The 24,156-nt window shown below is 42.3% G+C and overlaps 2 protein-coding genes across 28 annotated transcripts in view; one reads left to right on the top strand and one right to left on the bottom strand.

The window, feature by feature from the left end:
* The window catches only part of DIO1 (iodothyronine deiodinase 1), a 32,299-nt gene extending 15,160 nt beyond the window's left edge, over positions 1-17,139 (top strand). The window contains exons 4-5 of one of the 4 annotated variants that reach the window (XR_011537344.1): positions 12,504-12,744; positions 16,574-17,139. Coding sequence is in view for 3 of the 4 variants with exons in the window: in XM_070609538.1 (XP_070465639.1) it covers positions 1,002-1,070 (69 nt within the window). In the remaining variant the exon portion in view is untranslated. Of the gene's footprint in view, positions 1-1,001; positions 2,113-12,503; positions 15,402-16,573 lie in introns of those variants that run through there. The other 3 variants (XM_070609538.1, XM_070609539.1, XM_008507713.2) reach the window with 3 other exon arrangements.
* The window catches only part of IFT25 (intraflagellar transport 25), a 27,611-nt gene continuing 18,644 nt past the window's right edge, over positions 15,190-24,156 (bottom strand). For all 24 annotated transcript variants that reach the window (XM_070609551.1, XM_070609563.1, XM_070609554.1 and 21 more), the window contains 4 exons: positions 22,327-22,433; positions 20,687-20,755; positions 17,135-17,178; positions 15,190-15,401 (listed from right to left, as the gene is read on the bottom strand). In XM_070609551.1, coding sequence (XP_070465652.1) covers positions 15,288-15,401; positions 17,135-17,178; positions 20,687-20,755; positions 22,327-22,433 — 334 coding nt within the window. In that variant the 3' untranslated portion in view covers positions 15,190-15,287. The remainder of the gene's footprint in view (positions 15,402-17,134; positions 17,179-20,686; positions 20,756-22,326; positions 22,434-24,156) is intronic.

Below are 24,156 nucleotides of genomic sequence, written 5' to 3'. Positions count from 1 at the left end.
AACACAAAAATGGATTAAAAACGGCCCACACCTTACGTCAAGGTGCTCGGAGATGGGAGCATAAGGAAGAGACAAACAGCATCGCAGTGGCCCACGTGCTGTGAGACTCCCGAGCAGGGACCAGCAAACCTTTCTGAGAAAGGGCCAGAGGGGAAAGATTTGACTCTGGGCCAAATAATCCCTGTTGCAACCATTTGGTTCTGCTGATTTAGCACAAAAACAGCATAGACAATACTCAAAAGAAAGGGAGTGAGGCCTTGGGACAGATCTGGCTCTCAGACAGTGAGTTTTCCCACCCTGGGGGGAAGGGTAGGCTTTTCAGAGGAGGTGACAATTGCCTGGGCCTTTCAGAATAAGGAGCCAGTCACATGAGCATGGTGAGTGAAAATCATTGCAAATATCAGAAGAGGGTGGGCAAAGGCACTGAGGCATGTTAGGTCAGGGAGCAAACGGAGAATTGAGGGCATTTGTGCTACAGGGGTCTCGTTCTGGACCAAGAAGTTTGGCGTTCCTCTTAGGGTAAAGGAGACCCATTGAAGAGTTTTGAGCAGGGGGAGACGCGATCAGATCCTTACTTTAGAAAGATCACGGGGTATTGAGGGAAGAATGGACTGGAGGGAGCAGAGACTGAGGATGCGGGATTAAAGAGGCTGAGGTGGTTGAGGCGGGCGGTGGAACTTGACGTGGGGGTGGAGAAGATAAGGCCAGTGTAAAGGTCTGCTTAGGGGAGAGAAGCTTCTTTGCATAGACCCCTTCCTCTTTTTGAAAGGATTCACTTCACTCCCTCTGGTTTTCCTCCGACTTCTCTATCCAGCCTTCCCATTAAATGTTGGTGCCCCTCCACACACTCTCCCTGGTGATTTCAGCCACCTCTGGGTGCCTCTGCCCTCGACTACACAGTCCTGTCGACTCCCACACAGCCATCACTGGATCTCTCAGCTCCAGACCCGGGTGTTCCCGCAAGTCACAAATCTGGGAATGCTCATTCATTTCTCTTGCAGGGTAAACCTGGCCCTTGGAACTACCATCCAGAGGAAGTTCGTGCTGTTCTAGAAAAGCTCCACAGTTAATCTGGAAAGATCCCCCAGTTCCAGGTGACCAATGGGAGGGCTCTTCAAGGCTCTGCTCGCCCCCTGACCCAGCTGGCTTTTACCTCTTGACCTGTGTCCCCGGCTCAATCACCAACTCAGATTTTTCTGATCTAAGCAAACAGCTCTCAGCTGGGGAGCGCAGCACACAGCACTCAATCAGGAGCAATTGTCATCATCAGACAACAAAGCAGCAAGCAAGCAGAGTGTCAAAGAGTATACAGCTGCCCGCTGCCCCCACGGTGGGGACCCGGGGCACTGCAGGATGTCTGAGAGCGAGCGCCGTGGCACGCCTTGGCGTCCTCTGAGGTGTGCTCTCTCCAGCCACTCTGACACCATGTGGTTAGATAGGCAACCCTTAGGTAAACTCATTTTACCCAATTTTCCATTATGGGTTGATATTTTAAGACACTAAATTGGTTTTTAGAACCAGGCATGGGGAGAAGTCCAGGGGTTTAGAGAAAGATGAGGAACTGGAAGAGGAGGGGGTGGGAATGGGAGGAGACAGTAAAGATGGCGATCCTTTCCTTGCCAAAAGATTGAAACCAGTTGGTGGTGGTGGTGAGGGGCGAGTTTCCACGGTAACTTATCCCCAGTTGTACCGCAGAAGAGGGTACTCACTTTATTGTCTCTGAAGGTACTTCACAGAAACCCGGCTCTCTGTGCCCTGGAATCTTCCGCTGTCTTCACTTATCAACAGAGTCACTTGCAGGGAGGACTTGCTTCCCAAAAACGTTATAACCTCAACCAAACTAGACAGTAGTCACCGCGCGGCTGTCATTCGGTCATGCTTGAGCTCATATTTGAAATTCTGAGTCTCTGGCTTTTTTTGCAAGTCTCTTAATGGTCATTTGTGTTAATGGATAACTATTAGTGTTCGTCTGTTTTAACTCTGCTTCTTTTCCTATTTGTTTATGATGGCCACAGCCTAAAGTACACACAGCTGTGACTTGATTTGAAAGGAAATGGTTTAAGATGCAGCAAGCTAATACAGAATGATTAAAGTACGTCGGGCTATTGTGTATGTCTTCAGTGTGATCTTTACATTTTCTTTTCCAATTTGTGTCAGCCTGTGCTATCTTTTATTATATCCCAATGTAATCTGATCAGCAAAAGCCCCACAGGCTAGAAGGACCTCACTCGGTGGGATGAATGCTCACCCGCTGTGTTACGTGTCAAATGTGGTTTCATCTTGAGAACTCCCGCTAGAGAATTTTTCACACTGGAATCAAACTACCTTCACAACATGACATAAAAGAATGGACCCGGGAGACGTTTTTCTAAGATGAAAACACGTAGTCTTGACTGCCTTAGCTGCTACAATGTTAATATAATTAATGTTGCTATTTTACTCTTTTAAAAATAGCTATCATTAATCACCTACCAGGCACAGGCACCTTCAGATACGTTATCTCATTTAATGTCTATATGTCAGAGAGGAGCTTATGATCCCCGTTTTAAGGACGAGGAAATCAAGGCTCAGAGTTAAGTCACTTGTGGAAGGTCTCCGAACTAGTAAGTAACAAGCCGAGATTCAAACCCTGTCTCCACCTTCAAGGCCGGAGTCCCAGCTCTGCTCCCTGCCCGCTGTGCAACTTTGTTAAGCTGCCTTGGGGTCTTGAACTATAAAATGGGACATGAACAGTGCCTCCCCCAGAGAGCATTCATGAATAAAGCACTCAGAACTGTGCCTGGCTTGTAGAAAAGACCATGGAAGTGTTGGCTATTATTATTACTATCATCATTATTGTCCCACAACTGCCTCACTGGGGCCCCTTTTTAGAGGGTGGGGGATGGACAAGAGACAGGACAGTGGGGACACTGAATAAAAACTCTTCATCCTGCCAAAGCCACTGAGTGATACTGAGATGAGTTGGTGAGGTCCCACTGAGAATGAGTAGCTGTGAAAACGGTGGCGCTAAAGCACAGCCGGGCACTGTCCTTCCCCAGCACTAAGGTCCACAAAAGGAGGGAGCGTGTAAGGCCACGCTCTTCTGAATCACTTCTCAGAAACTCCTTCAGTTCGTGTCTGTAAATGCACAGAAAGCTCCCATTTTCAACAAATCATAGTCGCTGAACGGAGGAGTTTGCAGAACGATGAAATAGACCCCAGGCATTTCAGTTTATTTCTCTTCAATGTAATGCTTCAGAGATTAATTAAGCACTGGTTATTTTCTGGATGCTGAATGACACAAAGATGGACAAGGTCCAGCTCTTATCCTCCAGCAGCTTAACCTCCTGGGGGACCAGACTCACACTGCAATGACCGTAATTCAGGGCGGAATGTGATGGGTTAGAGCCGGTGTGAAGACTAAATGCTCCGAGAGCACAGAGGAGGGAGCAGTCCCTCTGAGCTGGGCGGATCTGGGAAAGCTTTATGAAGGTGGTGGCGTTGGGCCTGGTCTTCAAGGATGCCCAGTCCTTCCATAATTTGGGATGGGAACCTGGAGAACATTGGAAGGGAGAAGGGCGAGTGGAGAAAACTACACGGCAAAGGTGGGAAAAAGAGCACGCGAAGGGGACTGCAAGAGGTTTGGACCCAGTTCTAATTCATGAAAGAGAAAGGGCTTTTTTTTTTTTTTTATTGAGTTCATAATAGTTTACATCATTGTGAAGTTTCAGGTGTACATTGTTTCTTGTCTGTCACCGTATAACTGCTCCCCTTCACCCCCTGTGCCCACCCCTCTCCCCCCTTCCCTTGGGAACCACTGAACTGTTCTCTTTGTCCTATGTTTGTTTATCTTCCACATATGAGTGAAATCATCTGGTGTTTTTTCCCAGCCTGGCTTATTTTGCTTAGTATAATACCCTCCAGGTCCATCCATGTTGTTGCAAATGGGATGATTTTGTCTTTTTTATGGCTGAGTAGTATTCCATTGTATATGTATACACCACATCTTTATCCAACCGTTGGTCCATGGTCACTTGGGTTGCGTCCGTGTCTTGGCTATTGTGAATAGTGCTGCGAGGAACATAGTGGTACACAGGTCACTTTGGATTGTTGATTTCAAGTTGTTTGGATAGATACCCAGTAGTGGGATAGCTGGGTCATACGGTATTTCTATTTTTAGTTTTTTGAGGAGAAAGGGCTTTTCTCTTTGAAAGTGACTTCTCTGGGTCTGCATACCAAGAATGAACCCACTCTGCTTGGCCAACATTGTAGGGTACTGGTAAGTAAAAAAATCTTGTTAATGGGTCCTGTCCAGCTCCAAGTATAGTTGGCATTCAGAACATCAACTGATTTGAAGGAAATACTTCATCACAACATGTCTGTCTGCTTTCAATGGGGAGGTTTCTCCCCTAGTTCACCTGTTCTCTGACAATGATGCCCTTTGTGGTACCTGGCTTTACGTGGGGGCTCTGAGCTAGCAGATGCAAGACATCTGCCTTCCTAGGCCGAGGCCCAGAAACCCAAGCTTGGACTATTAGGAGTTGGCACGCGCCCCCCAGCCACCCCCCGACTTTAATGCTGGTTCACCTCTCTAGAGTGGGCTCTCCATTTGCTCTTGGCCACAGCCTATTTTATTTCTGGAAAACTGAGTCATTCATTTAAAAGGGTGTGTTAGAATATTTTATCCAGCACCGTTAGGGGTTTGGTTGAGGAAGGATTCCAGGATACCTAATCTGCCACGTAGATGACATCGTTTCAAGAAGGGCACGTTGATCGTGAATTCCCTGGTCTTACACACTTGCAACTGCCAGTCTGTTGTCTCCAAGCCTGAGGGATGCCTGGCTGGGTTCTAGATTCTTCTGTTTCAGGCTCTTTACCTGAGACATTTGTGGACGTTGCTCCACTGTCATGTACTGGTTATGAGAGAAGTCTGAGGCTGGCCTAATTTATTTCCCCTGACCCTTGAATTGCTTGTATTCTGCCTGGAAACCCGTCAGATTCTTTCTTTCTACTTGAAGTTCAGTGACTTCACCAAGACATAGTCCAGTGTTGATTATTCTCTATCAAAATTTCCTGGAATATTATGGTCTGATTGTTTGTCTCCCCTCAAAGTTCACGTTCAAAATTCAATTCTAAATACTGAAGCCCAGCGTGATGGTATCAGGAGGTGGGCCTGTGGGAGGCCATCAGGTCATGCGAGTAGAGCCCTCGTGAATGGGACTGGTGCTCTTACAAAAGGGCCCCAGAGAGCTAGCTTGCTCCTCTGTGCCACGGGAGGATACAAGATATCTGTGACCTGGAAGAGGCCTCCGCCCGGCCTCGCTGGCCCCCTGACCTTGGACTTTCAGCCTCCAGAACTGTGAGCAATAAATTTCCGTTGTCTATAAGCCACTTGGTCTAGGGTAATTTTTGTTAAGGTAGTCCAAATGGACTAAGGCAAACACAATATCTCTTTGGATCCCAAGATTTAATTCTTTTTAATTTCAGGGACATTGCCTTGAATGTGTTTTCTGCTGCCTTTGTCCTATGCTTTATCTCCTTTTCTTCCATAATTATTATCTTCTCTATAATTATTTTTTTAAACTTTGTTCTTTTCGATTCCGTTTTGTGATTTTCTCAAGCTCTCTGATCCTGATTCTTCTTAAATTGGGTTTATTATTGTGTCAGATATAGTTTGTTGGTTCTCACCCATTCCCACTCTTCCTACGCCTGGATTTCAGGGAGCTGGAAGCCTGAAAACTGCATTTCCCAGACTCCCTTGTCAGCTGCTTTTTGGTTGGCTTCTGCCAATGGGAAGCACTGGTGGGAGCTGGGAAGGTGGGTGCAAGGGAGAAGCCATTTTTGCCACTTCTGGCTGTAGGCTTGCAGGTGACTGCACACTGTAGCAGCTTTGGTACTACCAGCCATGGTGACAGGGTGGTTTTGGTTCAGAGGCAGTCATGGTGCCTCCACTGGTCAACAGTGAGTGTAGCTCACGGGCTCCGGCTCTGGGTTACAGCCATCTCCTTTTTGTTTTCCCAGCCTTTCCAACACTTTGTATCAGATTACCTGCATTACTTCCCTCTCTGCTTTAAATATGTAGAGTGATTTCGGTTTTCCTAATTGAGCATTTGACTGCTACAGTTAGCATCATAATCATCATCCTTTGTTTCTTGTGGCTTTCACCTCTGAAACTGTTTTATTTTTCTCTTCCATTTCTTTTCTTAGCTCTGCCAGTTTACTGTTGATCTTGTGTCATTTTTTCTTTAAATCTTTGTATCTTTCCTTTGAGCTCTTTTTGTCTTTTTGAGAGAGAACTATGGGTCTCAGTTCTTGATGTGTTCTTTGTGTAATTTCCCTTAAAACAAATGTTCTGTATCTGCCTTATTTTTCTGTTTTTTTTTTCCCTCCATCCTTTTGTTTTAGTTTCTAGGCACAGATCCCTATGGTACAGTGGTTCTCAAACTTTGGCATGCATCAGAATCACCTGGAGGGCTTATGAAAATGCAAATTCATGGGTCCCATCCCCAGAGTTTCTTATTCAATAGATCTGGGGAAGATTTGCCCTGAGCTAACATCTGTTGCCAATCTTCCTCTATTTTATATGTGGGTTGCCACCACAACATGGCTGCCAACGAGTGGTACAAATCCATGCCCAGGAACGGAACCCAAGTGCACTGAACTTAGCCACTAGGCCATGGGGCCAGCCCCAAGGGAATTTGCATTTATAGCAGGTTCTCAGAGGAGGCTGATGTGGCTGTTCCAGGAACCACACTTTGAGAACCACTGTTATCATGGATGCTGTTGGTGTTCTGCCCAGATCCCTTTTACAAGCCAATGCACTCATCTGCCAGCTGCTGTGAATGTTGGCTGCTGACGGCTCATAGATGCCCCTTCTCCTGAGAATTGCCCTAAATGACATTACCCAAAAATGCCTGAGAAGTTATGTTCCCTGAGGGTGGCACATGGTGAGTGATTGATGGGCTGGGGAGTGCAAAGTCCTGGTACTTTGCCTCAAGTCGGGGAGTATACCTCCTAGTGCCATTCACACTCCAGAGCTCCCTATGAGGTCAGGCTGAGGCTAGACTTCAAGGAAGCCATATCTTTGATTACGTTTCGGCCCTGCCCTGTCCTGCTTCCTGAGAACACTCCCTTAATAAAATCACTGTTGGAAGAATTCCTGTCTCAGGCTATGTGTCTAGAGAACCCGACCTAAAGCGGCCCCTTCTGGGGCTTTTCTGATTGCTCTTCTCTGATGGGGCTGGTTATTTGCTGAGACATAGTGTAGAAGGATGAGGAGTAAGCTGGGCAATCTCAACTTTGATTTGGATTAGTTGTCTTGAATATCCTCTTATTAAGTCCTTCCTTTACAATGGGGTTTCTAGAAATCCCCTTTGGTCACACTCTCTGTGCTTTGACTGCCTTTTCACCACTTGGTATGGATTGAATTTTGTCTGTGTCCCTCCAAATTCATATGTTGAAGCCCTAGACTCCCATGTGACTGTATTTGGAGATGGGGCCTATAAGGAAGTAATTAAGGTTAAATGAGGTCACAAGAGTAGGGCCCTGATACCATAGGATTAGTGTCCTTATAGCAAGAGACACCAGAGAATTGGCTCACCTCTCCCTCCCTCGCCCCTGCCCCCCTTCCCCTCTCCCCCTGTATATGCACAAAGAAGAAGTTATGTGAGCACATGGTGAGATAGTGGCCGCCTACAAGCCGGAAAGAGAGAGGTCTCACCAGACACCAAGCATGCTGCCCCCTGACCTTGGACTTTTGGCCTCCAGAACTGTGAGAAAATAAATGTCTGTTTAAGCCACTCAGTCTACGGCGTTTCGTTAAGGCAGCCTGAGCCATCGAAGACCCTTCCTTCACCATGCTTTACCTCCAGCAGCCTCCTCTGGCGTGTCTTGCCATGTTTCTCCTTCAGCTCCATCTCCCTGCCGTTTCAAGTTATTAACCTGAGCCCTACGGGGACATTCTCCATCCTCCTGATGGTGCCTACAGACCGAGAGCACTTCAGTTTAATCAAGAGATTGTCGGATAAGCCTTCCATTTCTGTGTCACGTGAAGAAAGTCTCCAGCTCTGGGAGAGCATGTCAGTTCTCAGCTTCCTCCTTCACCGAATCCTAATTTCACAGTATTTAGTGAGTACACTTCCCAGTTAGAAGTTGTAACTATTTCCTTGAAGATAATTTTTTTTCTCTTTTTATAACATTTTTGCTGTGAACAATCACTTTTGAAAAAGAGGTTGGAGTAGAAATCCCTTTACTCCAGCATCTTTAACCAGAAGTATCCATTCTATATTTAGATATGACACATATCCCATTATAAAGTATGATATATGATATCTGTATATATCACATGTATATCATACTTTCTAATGTATGGATGCATAGTCGTTTCCGGTTTCCCATCTTATAAAGAGCGTTGCTGTAAATCTTTGTCCATTTGTCACTTATCTGATTATTTCATGAGACTAGATTCCTAGAAATGGAATTTCCGTGTCAAAGGCTACATGTGTGTTTAGAACTTTGATGCATTCTGCCGTGTGCTATTTTTTAGAAGGCTTGCTGTCAGAGGCAAGCTGCGAAGGGCTGTTGGAGCATCACCTAGGAGATGAAGCCCCTAAAAGGATGCCCACAGAGGGGCGTTCCTGAGACGGGACTCACAACTGCATAGTCTGTGTGAATGAGTGCTGGACACATTAATTTTCATTTGTATAGTATTTCTTTGCCTTGCTTAAGTATATGGTTGAAAAGTTATTTTTATTATTTTTTTTAATTTTAAAGCTTGGCACCTGAGCTAACAACAGTTGCCAATCTTTTTTTTTTTTTCCTGCTTTTTCTCCCCAAATCCCCCCAGTACATAGTTGTAATTTTAGTTGTGGGTCCTTCTAGTTGTGGCATGTGGGACGCCGCCTCGGCATGGCCTGATGAGCAGTGCCATGTCCACGCCCAGGATTCGAACTGGCAAAACCCTGGGCCGCAGAAGTGAGTGAACGAACTTAACCAGTCGGCCACGGGGCTGGCCCCGAAAAGTTATTTTTTAAGATAAGATTTCTACTTTTTAAAATCCATCCCTTTTAATAAACACTGACTGGTTGTTTAACTTTATGCAAGGCACTGTGATAGGCACTGACCTACAGTAAGTGATCCAAAAATGTATAGATTATTAGCTAACTTTATTAAAAACTCCTCAAGGATTTTACTGTGTAAAGAGATACAGACATGCAAATAAATGAACGATGTTCATTTATTCAGTCAACAAATATTTATTGAAAGTCTACTGTGAGCCAGGCACTGTTCTCAGCCCTGAGGATATAGTCAAGAGCAAAAGCAACACAACTCCCTGCCCTCATAACTTATATTCCAGTGATGGAGAGACAAAGCACACAACCTACATGATAAATAAGGGAGAAATAGATCGTGATAAGCAGGGCTCCCTAAAAGGGTATGGGAGCCGAGGGCAATTCAATCAATTGAGCCCCCACCCAACATACTCACACTTGAAAGGAGGCCGCACAGCCCTCCTCTTTCATAGGATGCTTGGGATATCATTAAAGGGAACAAACCTAAGTTGAATTGTAATGGTAGTGAGAATAAAGGAGTAAAGTACAAGAAGCCCGAAGCACCGGACACAGGGGCTACCTCAGTGGCCTAATCCCATTGGAGGGGTGGACGGGGATGGGGAGCCTGGGGGGGGCGGCGGGAAGGGCTGGCCAGGGAAGGCCTCACTGAGAAGGAGCTTTTGGGTAAGGATCTGAAATAAATGAGGAAGCTAGCTGTACAGACACCCAAGCAAAGAGGCCTCCAGGCAGAGGAAAGAGCAGACTGAAAGGTCTGGATCAGGCAGCACACGCAGCATGGTGGCTGTCAGGAGTTAGTGGGCAGGTGGAGAAGAGGCCAAATGAAGGGGATAGAAGAAGCCAGCTGGGGACCAACGAGACTTAAAAGAGATGATGGTGTTCAGCAGTGAAGAAAAAGATAAAGCCACATGTTATTATGTCTATTGCTTGAAACTTGGAGTGGTTTTATAAGGTGAAAATGAGTTTTTAAAGCCTAGGAAAACGAAGGTTAAAGGATGCTGTTCTCCAATATCATAAAGTGGTATTACAAGTACTACACTGAAAACTTGTTCTCTGCCTCCACAGAAGATGTAAACAGAGAAAAAGACTTAGAAATAACTTACTAGGCCTGTGCCGCAAAGATCAATCAGATAACCTCTGGAGACCCCTTCTAGCAATCTGTAAGCCTTACACAGTCTTTCTTAGACAAAGAACTATTGACATTTCAGTTTAGGAAGTTGGCCAAAACAAAATCCTCAGCATTTCATTTTATTGAACATGAACATGATTGCTCTAAGTCACCTTCCTTCTCGAAAACCTTAAATGGCTCCAGCGTTCCGGGAAGATATCTGAAAGCATTAGAGGCTCTCTGTGATCCAGCTGTCATGCACGGTTTTGGTCTTTCTTTGGTCTGGTCAGACTCTTATTCATCACTCCCCAAATGTGCTTCATGAGAGAGCACACCCCTCACCTCTGACCACACTGTCGTAGGATACCTTTCCTATTCTCCTCCATTGATCTAAAATCTACCTTTCCAAGCGTAAATCTGTGCAACAAGTCTTGGTAAGCAAGTTATCAGGAAGTGTCAAGAGCCCTAAAGCTGGGGCCGGGCTGGTGGTGCAGCAAAGTTCGCACGTTCCGCTTCTCGGCAGCCCAGGGTTTGCCGGTTCGGATCCCGGGTGGGGACATGTCACTGCTTGGTACACCATGCTGTGGTAGGCGTCCCATGTATAAAGTAGAGGAAGATGGGCACGATGTTGGCTCAGGGCCAGTCTTCCTCAGCAAAAAAGAGAAGGACTTGGCGGTAGTTAGCTCAGGGCTAACCTTCCTCAAAAAAAAAAGAGCCCTAAAGCTGTTCAGCACTGACTAACACCCTTCTCAGAATCTCTTCTAAGGAAATCATCTGGGGGCAGGCAATGATTTATGTACAAAGATGTCCCCAGCAACATTATTTATTTTTATTTTTCTATTATGAAGAATTTCAAGCATACATAAAAGTAGACTAGGGGCCGCCTGTGGCCGAGTGGCTAAGTTCACGCATTCCGCTTCAAGGGCCCAGGGCTTCCCCCGTTCGGATCCTGGGCGTGGACATGACACCACTCATCAGGCCACGCTGAGGCAGCATCCCACATGCCACAACTGGAAGGACCTACAACTAGAATATACAACTATGTACTAGTAGGCTTGGGGGAGAAGAAGGAAAAAAAAGTAGAGGGACTAGTACAATGAAGCCCCATATATCCATCACCCAGATCCAAGAATTTATTGCTGTATTGCTTCAACTAACATTTTTTCCTTTAAAAACAATCTGCTTAAGTAGTTTAAAGCCAATTCCAGATATCATGTCATTTCACCCCCACATATTTCTATATACATCTCTGAAAAATATGGGCATTTTCTTACACAAGCTTAATGCCTGTATCACATATCACACCTGGTAGGATGAAAAATAACATGCAGTCCATAGATCTCCCCAATTATCACAACATTTTGTTTTTCAATTGGTTTGCTCAAATCAGCATCCAAATGAGAGCCATACATGGCATGCGGTTATTGGGGCTCTTATATCTCTTTGGATTTAGAGCGGAACCCCTTTTGAATTAATTAACATTTTTCATGCCACTGACTTGTTGAAGAAGTCAGGTCACTTTTCTTGTAGGATGAGCCACATTCTAGATTTGTCTGTCTATCAGTCAGGATAGGCCAGGTTATACTGTGATAACTGGCAACTCCAAAGTCTCATTGGCTTGAGACAATGAAGCTTTATTTCTCCTATACGTCCATCGCTGATTGACTGGGAGCTCTGCCCTCTGTCATCCTCAGTCTCGCTCCCAGACCTAGACTGAGGAAGCAGTTACTATGTAGAACATCACTACTGGTCGTTGCATCAGAGAAAGAAAAGAGCTTTGAAGGGTCTCATGCAGGTAATTAAATGTTCAGCCTAAAAGTCAATTACCCTTCCTCTAGTTAGCCAAAACTGGTCACATGGACCTACCCAAACAAAGGTAGCTGGGAAGTATATCTTACTATGTTTGGGGGAGGCGCAGATCTGGGCATTTCAGTGAGCTGCATTAATGGCTACTCATCTGTTTGCTTCCTTGTGGTGTCATTTTACTTGTTCCTCTATCCCTTGAATTTCCTGAAAATGAAAGTTAAATCTGGAACTTGATTAGATACAGGCTCAGTAATTTTGGTGACAGAACTTCATAGCTGGTCTGTGTGCTTCCTAGCACATCACATCAGGAGGCATACGGAGTCTAACTGTAGTAGACTGTAGCAGTAATAGTCACCACCACCCCCTCCCCCCATTTGGTCACACCTCTTTGTATCCATGCCCTTGGGTAGACCCTTCTCGTTCTGACTCTGGACTTGGCTATATGACATCATTTGGGAAACAGGACAATAGCAAATATGATGCAAGCAGAGACTCAAAAAATGTTTGCACATTGGGGCTGTCCCTTTCTTCCTACTTTGTAGAATTCTGAGACCACCATGTGAAGAAGCCTGGGCTGTAGCACCTACTGAAGGATGAGAAACCACTTAGAGCAGAGATGAATAGTCCCAACTGAGACCACCTAGACCAACCAACCTCCAAGCCATCAGACACGTGAGAGAAGTCATCCTCAACAATCTAAACCTCAGCCGAGTTGCCAGCTCACCAAAGAGATCAGCCAAGCAGGCACAAACTGGAAAAAACTGCCAGCAGATCCACCAAATTGTGAGCAAATGAAATTGTTGTTTGAGGCCAGTGGCCTATAACAGAGCAACAATTGATATACTGGTTCATCTACTTTTGGTAAATTAGTAGATTCAGGTGGTAACAGCCTGATCCCTTCATTATAAAGTTCCCCATCAATCTTTCAATTAAGGTTTCATCCACTAATGATTGTTGCCCGTATCAATTTTTAACTTCACCTAAATTAATAATGATTTTCTAACTCTATTATACCTTCCACATTTATTTGCAGGAATTCTTTTGCAAAGAACTTTCTCTTATCTACTAGGGTTATTTAGTAACCCTCAAATACAGCTTGTACACAATAGTTGCCTAATTGTTTCTTTTTAAATACAAATTTTCAAAGGAGAAATTTTGCCCTAGTTACTTCCCATGGGGTCCAACGAGGGTTTTGTTGGTTTGGTCTTTTATTTTCTCTTTCACATATCAATATGAATTAATTTTTAAAATATATTAAATATGTTTCAATCAACTGTATTATTTTATTTTCTGTTCAAATTGCCCCGTCTTTGGCCAACAAGAGTGCCTTCATGTTGGCTTCTGTATCCTTCTAATATGACCCATCTCTCTTTACATTGTGGCGTAATAAAATGTCCCAGGCTCATCTTGTGTATTTCTTGTCCCAGATTTGAAATCAGCAGTTGCTCCAAAGAGCCTTGGTTCCAATTAATGGGAAAGGTATTTAGAGACCACACTCTGGGTACTTGCTGTGCTCACTGCTATGTGGATGTCATTGCTTCCAAGCCCTTTCAGTGGACAAAGGAGGAAATGTGTATTCTGCTTTTTTTTTTTAAAGATTGGCACCTGAGCAAACATCTGTTGCCAATCTTCTTTTTTTTTCCCTCCTTTCCTCCTCTTCTCCCAAAGCGCCCCCAGCACACAGTTGCACATTCCAGCCATGAGTGCCTCTGGTTGTGCCACATGGAATGCTGCCTCAGCATGGCCTGATGAGCGGTGCCATGTCCATGCCCAGGACCTGAACTGGCAAAACCCCAGGCCACCAAAGCAGAGAGCGTGAACTCAACCATTCAGCCACGGGGCTGGCCCCAGAAATGTGTGTGTGAGAGAGAGAGAGAGGGAGAGAGAGGGAGGGAGAGAGAGGGAGGGAGGGAGGGAGGGAGGGAGGGAGAGAGAGAGAGAGAGAGAGAGAGAGAGAGAGAGAGAGAGAGAGAGAGATAGAGGGAGGGAGAGGGAGAGGGAAAGAGTTTATACTGTATTTTCAATTAAAATTAAACTGTAAGAAATTTACTTAATTTCCTTTTTTGTTTTAAAGATTTTATTTTTTTCCTTTTTCTCCCCAAAGCCCCCTGGTACACAGTTGTGTATTTTTAGTTGTGGGTCCTTCTAGTTGTGGCATGTGGGGTGTAAACCAGTGAAACCCTGGGCCGCTGAAGCGGAGCATGAGAGCTTAACCTCTCAGCCACGGGGCCGGCCCCTCCTTAATTTCTTTTATATTATACTTGTATCTCTTTACTTTTAAACTATAATCATGATTCCTACCAGATTATCATAATAACTTATTTGCATTATCCTACAATATATAGGATAATAAGATAGTTTCAAGATAAAGTACAATATTACTACCTATAACTAACTAAGCGAAGTCTAAGATTTCCTTGCAGCTCCACTTGTCTTTACCAAAACCTGAATTAGTTAGGGTTCTCCACAGAAACAGAACCAAAAGGATGCGTGTATGTATATATGTATGTATGTTTGTGTGTGTGTGTGTGTGTGTGTGCATACAGTCATGGGCCATATAATGTTTCGTATGTACAATGGTGGTCCCATAAGACTATAATGGAGCTAAAAAATTCCCATCACCTAGTGACGTCATAGCTGTCACAGCATTGTAGCACAATGTGTTACTATGTGTTTGTGGTGATGCTGGTGTAAACGAAGCTAGTTACTGCCAGTCATATGAAAATATAGCACATACAATGATGTACAATGCATAATACTTGATAATGATAATAAGTGACTATGTTATAGTTTATGTATTTGCTATATTATACTTTTTATTATTATGTTAGAGTGTACACTTTAATTATAAAAAAAGCTTACTGTAAAACAGTATGCGGTGTTACGCTGGCAGCAGTGTATTTACCATGTCTCTTGATCGTGTCATTTTTTCTTGTGCTTGATTTAACCTTGTCTATATTGCTCACTTAGCCCTTTGCATTGATCAATCAATAAATTAAAATATTAATGCACTGAGATGTGTAATGCACTGAGACCTGAAAGGTACCATGTTAGATGCGTGGGGACACAATGTATTATCAGTTAAGTTTTCATGTATAGTCACTTCCTTGATGAAGCTATATATCGAAGCAGAAGCTTTTATATCCTCGATGATGACCATCATTGGTGACTGATGAAAGCAAATCCCTTTGCACAAAATGCTGAATAGAAAATAAATGAAAATTGAAATAGACTGATACAAATCCCTTTAATAAAGTATATAAAAGAACCTCACATTTAAATAAATATATTGTTAAAACATCATGCCAGACATCTTGTTATAATTACTAAGAAAGATTTGAGAGTGCTGTGCCCTCTGCAGAAATGCTATGTACAGATGCAAAATGGTCGAAGGCTGACATAATAATGAATCTCAAGTAAGTGGCATGTCCATCACGTGCCTGTAGGGGAAAAATCAATACAGACACTTTTAGCAATTCTAGTTCACTGTTAAACAAGCAGTCAGCAGAAGAAAGGGTTTGATGCCAGAGTAATAGTCTAAATACATAACAATCTACAGGATGACATTCAGAAGAAAAGTCAGCCATATATAACAGTACATTGTTCTAGTGTGTATCAGCTGAACATCAGCCTCGGTTTGAGGAAAAATAACAGGTGGAGCTAAAAATCGCAACTGCACACTTCTCATCAAATTTATAAATGTGTCTTTCTAGAGTAGTTTTCATGATAAGAGATTTCCTTTGCTTAATGAGGCCTCAAAATATACTGAAATATAATCCTGAAATATTACTATACTTTTACATTTATATAATTTCTCTGGAAAGCAATTTGGCAATATAAATAAAAACCTATAAATATGTCTATATCATTGGACACAGTAATTCCATTCTTTGAAATTTAATCTTAGAAAATAATTTAAAAGATGAGATCACGGTAGCAGGAACGTGCATAAGATGTCCCTTGTAGTATTACTTTTAACGACAGACGGAGGAAAAAAGAAATTAGTTAGCATTTGCCTATTTATATACATTTAATCTTAGAATTATAATTATGAAGCCTGCATATAATATTAAGTTAAAAAAGTGATACAAAATTGTTCATCATTGCTATCATAACTATGTGATGCTTACAGCCGACAACTAGAAGGCAGGGGTAGCGAAAGCTGTTGTGGCAGGGTGTAAAATGATGGGTGATTTTCAGCCTCCCACCTCCTCTTACTATTTTCCAAATGTTCTGCAGTGCGACCCTGCCTAATCCACAGTGAGTCCTGACAAAATATTTAGCAGAGACTTACTAATCATAACCATTATAAAGATGAAGAAAAACAGGAAGATACAATTCAGTCTAATTAATCATTTTTCTGCCCCTCCACTGGCCTCCCCAGGCAGCGGGCACATTTGGGTGGTAGAGAAGAGAATTCATAGGGTTCAAAAACTTCCTACAGAATCTTTTGAAACACTTCTTTCATGGCGGCTCCCAGAAAGTTGTAAAGGAGGAAATTTAATGGACGAGGTACCACTTTAACCCTCATTTAGAGAAACTTTAAACAAACACTACCACCTGAAAAAACACACATTCAGTTGTTTCCCTTTTTTGTGTTTTCTGAAACCAGGGCCTGACCAAGCAGCAGGAGCAGAGAAACTCCTGATGAGGCAGCAGCTTCCTCATCAACGGCCATTCACTCCATTGACAAGCAAAGCCCAATGGAATGTTGTCGAAAAATGCTGGTTCTCTTTCTACCTCATCTCTCTTTGGCTTATTTGTTGCTGATCCTATGCTCCAGTTCCCCTCATCTGAATCTCCCTTGTCCTTTCATGCTTAAATTAACATCCAATTTTGGCATTTCAACCTTTTTTGATTCCTGTAGGCCTACAGAATCAAATGAAAGAAAGTAAAGCAAGTAAATACTTAGAATCTATGAATGAAAACAAAAACAAATAAGTGAATTCTGTTTTATCCTTGCTGTCATTCTGTCTATGACAGATAAGAGCCTAATTTATGAATGCTACATTTAGATTAATATTATTGCGAATACCTCTATTGGTTGATTAGGTACAGAACCTATAACATCATACGGGTATGTATTAACTTTAACTATAGAGATACGTTTAAAATTTAAATACATTGCGCTGGCTAAAGACAATATTTATCTCTAGGAAGTAAATTTACTTACCATAATTTCTTCATTTTGAAGCTGCCCTTCTGTGTGTACTAGATCTGAAACACAAATTTAACAGAAATGAGTTAGGGCTCAAAATACATGAAGTGAGCTACTGAAATTTATGTTCAGCAAAAAAGGATATCTGGTAAACTACAGTTAGACTAGATTTGCCAGTGTTTTGGGGTTAAAATTCAACATAAAAAGAGAGATATTTGATATAAAAGATATGAAAGATAAACTATGAGCTATAAAATCTCTCTAGTGAGTACAAACAAAAGGAAATGCAAATGTAAATTATAGTAAAGGAATATAAAGGAAGGAACTGATAAAATGTGAAAATCCTTTTTAAGGATTAAGCTACCGACAGTAACTGCAGGCCTGAAGGGAGCCGCCTCACAGTGCCCATGGGTAACGACTAGACCTCAGCTCGCACTGTGAAGTTCCGCTGTGATGCCGAATTATGCTAAGCTGCCCATGAATTGATCTTTTCTGGTAGCCAACTTACAAAACTTTTATTTTTTTAGGACAGATTAATTTATTTGGTTAAACATTCTTTTGGAAATATGAAATATTTAATTGATACAATAATAAATATTGACATTATTTAGAAATTAATTTTATATGTATCAAAATAGTTAGTGTACACAATTTTCAAAGGCATGCAGTACAAAAAGGGGAGTCTCCGGAAGTAAGATTATATATGACTTTCTTTCTGTCTCCTAGCCTTTCTCTGAGGTAATGAAAAGTAGTAACCCCGGCTTGACTCCTCCAGTCCCGCTCCACAGAGGTAAATGTTTGTAACTCTTTCAGCTGTTTTTCCTAGAATTATGTTTATATTTCTCCGCTTGGTTTATCGATTTTTACTGACTTTATACTATGGTAGGTGAAAATTTAGGTCTCTAGGACCAATATCCTCTTCCTTCTCCTCCTGCCACTAACTTTTCCCTCCTGCCATCCTCTCCGTTTTGAAATCGATACTTGATGGTTACATTATTATCTACACAAATGTTATTTGCTGCTGAAATAAGTAATAAATTAAGATCATATTTTTTTTTCTTATACAACTCCTCCCCAATCAGGAGTTAATAATAACTTCTTTTTTCATTTACTTAGATTTTTTTAATTATGAAAAATTGGAAAATTTCAAACATATGTAAAAGACAGAACATAACTCCTATATATACCCATCATCTTTTACAATTACTAACATTTCACCATACTTGATTTATTTAATTTTTTTGCTAAACTATTTTAAAGCAAGTCTAAGACATCATGACACTTTACTTCTAAATATTTGATTATCCATCTCTAAATAATAAGAATATTTTCTTACATAACCACAATATTGTTATCATACTAACGCTAAAAATAATGCTTTAGGGGCCGGCCTGGTGGCACAGTGGTTAAGTTGGCATGCTGTGCTTCGGCAGCCCGGGGTTCACCAGTTCAGATCCCTGATGTAGACCTATGCATCACTTATCAAACCATGCTGTGGCAGGTGTCCCACATATAAAGTAGAGGAAGATGGGCACAGATGTTAGCTCAGGGCCAATCTTCCTCAGCAAAAGAGGAGGACTGGTGGCAGATGTTAGCTTAGGGCCAATCTTCCTCAAAAAAAAAAAAAATTGCTCCAAAGTCATATATAGCCATGAATCGCAAAATGACATTTTGGTCAATGACAGACCTCATATACAATAGTGGTGCCATAAGATTAGTACCACATCGCCTAGGTGTGTAGCAGGTTATAGGATCCAGGTTTGTGTAAGTATACTCTGATGTTCACATGACAAAATTGTCTAATGATACATTTCTCCGAATGTATCTCCATTGTTAAGCAACGCATGACTGTAGTACCTAGTCTATATTCAAATTTCCCCATTTTCCCCCAAAATGTCTTTTTGCAGTTGATTTATTCAAATCAAAATTTTTTTTTTTTGGTGAGGAAGACTGTCGCTGAGCTAACATCTGTGCCAATCTTCTTCTATTTTATACAGGATGCCACCACAGCGTGGCCTGACCAGCGGTGCTAGGTCTGCACCCAGGATCTGAACCTGTGAATCCTGGGCCGCTGAAGCGGACCATGCAAACTTAACCACTATGCCACCAGGCTGGCCCCCAGAATTGTCTCTTTTAATCTTGAATTGCTTTCTCTCCCACACACATATTTTTTTCCCCACATCATTGACTTATTGAAGAAAGCAGGTCAGTTGTCCTGTATAATGTCCCACAATTTGCCATCTTGCCTTCTCATGGTTTCATTTAATTTGTTCCTCTATCCTCTATATTTCCTATAGATTGGAAATTAGAGCTAAAGTCTTGATTACATTCAGAGTTTGAGGCCTTCATCAAACGTGTGGTGATCTTTGGCTGTCTTTTGCTACTTACGAATAACTCATTTGAAAACTGTGATCAAGAGCCAGACTCGCTGACTAATAGACTTTGATCAGGTGACCAAGAATGAGCTAGCCTTTCTCAGTATCCAGAGATCTTTTTCTGGGGCCATTCAGTTTCTCCAAAGATGAACCCTCCAGTCTCCTGGCTGGGGCTATATTCTCAGTTGCTGTCGTTAACAGCAGAGCACAGGAGGAGTTCCCAATCATTCCATATGCAGGCTTCCACTTCAATCCCATTTTCAACTCCATGTCACACTCACTCTCTCTCCCACGCCTGGTTTCCCTGAGTTCTGAGCCCCAACATTCAATATTCCTAGTCATCCGTCGTGGGCAGTTTGTGGCAGGAAGGAGTGGTCACCTAGCTTTGTGGGGAAGGAGAAGGTACCTAGGGTCCAACCTCTCCACATATAGATGTTCAACTAATCACCCTTGTTTTCTGGTCCATGTCTCACTCACACTTTCCATGGTACCTTTTGCCTTCAAGCTCTACATCTTTCTGGGGTTCTCCTGGGCAACCCGGCTTGCTTCTCACTGACATTCTCCTTGGCCGGCACTTAGATGACAACATACTCCACTGAGCTACTGAAGTCACTTCTCCTCCATGGCTGTCCACTCTTCCATAATATATATTGATCTTTCACATCTGCTTTTGTCTCCTGTTTTTTTGCTTATTTTTAATTTTTGTCCTTGTAGGTTTAAGCCTCTTTTTGCTCCTTTACTATTATTTTCATAGTACTTTGGGAAGGAAAGGGGATGCACACATGAAGGCAATATGCTGTGTTTAACTAGAGGCTACCAATTCTGCTGATGTTATTTAAATTGTACCATTAATCAGGAAGGAAGGAAAGACAAGAAACTAGTATTTATTGTTTGTCAACCACATGCCAGACACTATGTTCACAAAAGCCTTAAATGGTACATATCATCTCTATTTTTCAGATAAGGATTCTGAAACTCAGAAAAATTAAGTAACATGTTAACAGTTACACATAACCAGCAAGTGAAGAAGCAGGCTTGTATTCAAACCTGGGTTTCTGTAGGCCCTACATAGGTCACAAGAATCATTCAGGTCATCTTTTTTCACCAAAAGGCAGCCTGACTGGAAATATAGTCAAAGGACAATTTTCTACTCCCACACGCTCAGAACAATGCTGATGAAACAAACACATACCTCTTTCAATCCATTGCTCAAAATCAACGGGATCTTTAGATGTGCTCTTTTCAATCCTCAAAGTCCGCACTGACGTTGTCAATAAACAAAATAAATAAAGTGTTACTTATGTACCCGATTCTATGTTGCTGTCCCCATGTTCCTTTTCTCTTCTGTCCGAGACTGTCAGACATTGGTATGTCAGTACAACACACTGGGGTCAGGAACACTATGCTCTGAAAATCACTCACTCACTCTGTTTTTGCATAAGTCTCTTTGGTGCAGTGCAGTCTGTGTCACTGTAATCTTACAAATGTTTGCAAGGATACAACACAGAGCTGGTAAAGCCTTTTTGAATTTGGTATCGTCCAGAATTTTTGTTTTGTATACTGGTAATAAGAATAATAATACTATTAGTGATCTTGGTCATAAACCTTTATAAAGACCCTACTATAAGTCAGGCATATTTATTCATTCGTTCTTGACTACAATCTTATGAGAAAAGTGTTGTTAACCTGATTTACTGATGAAGAAACAGGTTTAGAGAAATTAGGCAACTTAGAGAAGTCAGGCAGAGTGTTGAGTGATATGGTGCTGGTAAGTGCCAGAAGCGGAACTCAAGCTCCAGGCCTGTCTGACCCCAGAGCCTCTACAATTACGACAGAAGAGAGACTTCGCAGGAATGCAGCCATCTTCCTTCTGCGCTGGTTTTTCTCCATCCCCCCTAACCTGGCTCCTGGGACCCCAGATCCGTTCTTCCCCTGCTCTGTTCTGTGCCCTGTGGGGAGGACCGCCATGGACTGTATCACCAGGACTCTTCTGGCTCCTGGTCGGATTTGGCCAATGGGAGGAAACTGGAGGGCAGTGGGGAAGCGAGATGAAGCTGTTTTTCCTGCACTCCCTTCCTGCTTCAGTGCCATGTCTCTGACAGTGGCTATGTCCCTTTATGATTTACAGCTCCTGCCGGGCAGGCCCTCATCCACAGGCTCCAGCTCTCACTGGGCTCCAGCGACACTATTTCCTTCCTTTGTCCCAGGAGTGGTAATGGCTTACTGCTGTAGCCAGTTTCTGGGTGTCTCATCTTCCCTGGTTTGTTCCCTTAACCCAGAAGATAATTTTATAAGTAGTCCCAGCAATAAAATCTCTTCATCTGAATCATCTAGGATGTATTCTGTTTCCTGCCATGATTTTGTCTGATACACTTTATGCTTAAATAAACATAAGACAGGATTAGAACGATGGCCCAATGGGAGATTCTCCTAAATCCCTCAGAAAATCCATTATTAACAGAAGAACGAAAATTATCCAATGCAAATAACAAGGGTTATCAGATTTTCAGAAAGAATTTGACAGAAAACCCCAAGCCAAATGACTTTGTAATAAAGATGTCAAGGAATCTAGAGTTCTGGCAGATTGGCTTCTTATGTTCATAATAGGGTCTTTTGCCAAAGCCTTTCACACAGCAAACTGCATGGAACTTATGACGTGCTTTGGAAGGGTTTCAAATGCGCAGTTTCAGAGAAGCTAACTGTGCTCAAGGCAGTTGACCTGTACCCCCCGCTCTCCCCCCGAGCAATAAAACTAGCTTCCATGCTGCAAAAAAAGAGGAGTGTTTTGTCAAAAGTTTACAGATGATGAAAATTAACATATGATTTGCTTACCAAAGTAACTTTGGATTACAAGCCTTTCAATCCTTACATGTTTGTGAAAACAAATAATGAATTCTTGGGGAAACATTCCTGTGGTGGTCCAAAATGTTTCTGGATTCCTATTGTTAATTTTAAAAAGAGAAAGGAATAGCCAAATTAAAATGTTTAACCACAAAATTCTAGTGAATAAGTCTTTTAAAAAAAATAAGTGACCCCTAGACTCCCGCAGTCCCTCTCTGTTCATTCTGCCTCGAGTCTCTCCCCAACTTTAATAACTGTTCTTGACCACTACCAGACGTATTCTTAAAAAACAGAGAAACAAAGCATTGATGTTACTCTTGTCTAAAAGGCTTCAGTGGTCCCTTATGGCCTATAAATCTCAATTCCTCATAGGTCCCATCATTAAAGTAAAGAGTTCCACGATATCATCTCTCATAACTGTATTCACATGGGGCCAATTAAAATTCTGCAAACACGTCATGCAGGCTCATGCTCCCGTGCCTTAGTTCACAAGGTTCTCTTGACCTAAAACCTTTCTTCCCTTACAAAAGTTTATTCACTTTTTGGTGCCATCCTCCAACCCCAACAAATCAGAATCATTCCTCCTTCCTTTGCACTTGCCTCTCACTCAGCATCCATTTTTACATTGGCATTTATCTCATGTTTTTATGGCTCCTGCTGGATGCTGAGCTCTTTCAGTCCAGCCACTTTCTCTTTCTCATCTTTACACCACAGCAACTATCACAATGGCTGACCCAAAGTAGATGCACAATATATGTGTTGAAAAATATTAAAACATGTACTCAATTTTATGTCATATATATAAAATTAAATCTATTTATATAACATATATAGTATTGACTACAGAAATAATAATTTCTTCCCATTTTTTTTTTTGAGCAAGATTAGCCCTGAGCTAACATCCACTGCCAATCCTCCTCTTTTTGCTGAGGAAGGCTGGCCCTGAGCTAACATCCGTACCCATCTTCCTCTACTTTATATATGTGGGATGCCTGCCACAGCATGGCTTGCCAAGCAGTGCCATGTCCGCACCTGGGATCTGAACCAGTGAACCCCGGGCCGCTGAAGCAGAATGTGCGTACTTAACTGCTGCGCCACGGGGCCAGCCCCGAAATAATCATTTCTATTTTAACTACAGAACCTCTTTCTTCCTTTTTGGAGGTAAAATTTACCTACATTGTACAATTCAATGAGTTTTCACAAATACATATGCTTATGTAACCAATATCCCAGGGCAACCAATACCCCAACCAAGGTACAGAACATTTCCATCACTCCAGAAACTTTCCTTCTCTTTCCTTCCAGACAATTCCTACCTCCCTTAGGCAACTACCGCTCTGATTTCTATGACTATAGACTATGCCACAATTTGTTCATTCATTCTTATGTATGATATTCTTGTTGGATATTTGGATTGCTTCCAGTTTTTTATGATTATGAATAAAGCTGCTACATTCTTGTACATGTGTTTTTGTGGACATATTTTCCTTTCTCTTGAGTAATTACTAGAAGGAGTGACGGGTCACAGGGTAGAGGTATGTTCAACTTTAAAAGAAACTATCGGATTGCCAAAGTGGTTGTACCCTTTTACATTCCTACTAGCAATATCAGAGTTCTAGTTGCTCCACACCCTTGCCAACATTTGCTGTTGTCAGCCTTTTTAATTTTAGCCGTTCTAGGGCATGTGTCCTACGATGGTATTAACTTGCACTTCCCTGATAACAAATGATGCTCAGCATTTTTTTCATGTGCTTTAAGGCCATTCATATACTTCCTTCTGTGAAGCGTCTATTAGGTATTTTCTCATTTTTTATTAAACAG

The sequence above is a fragment of the Equus przewalskii genome, chromosome 2, assembly GCF_037783145.1.
Source record: "Equus przewalskii isolate Varuska chromosome 2, EquPr2, whole genome shotgun sequence".
Lineage (NCBI taxonomy): Eukaryota > Metazoa > Chordata > Mammalia > Perissodactyla > Equidae > Equus > Equus przewalskii.
This window is presented reverse-complemented; position numbering and strand designations above follow the sequence as displayed.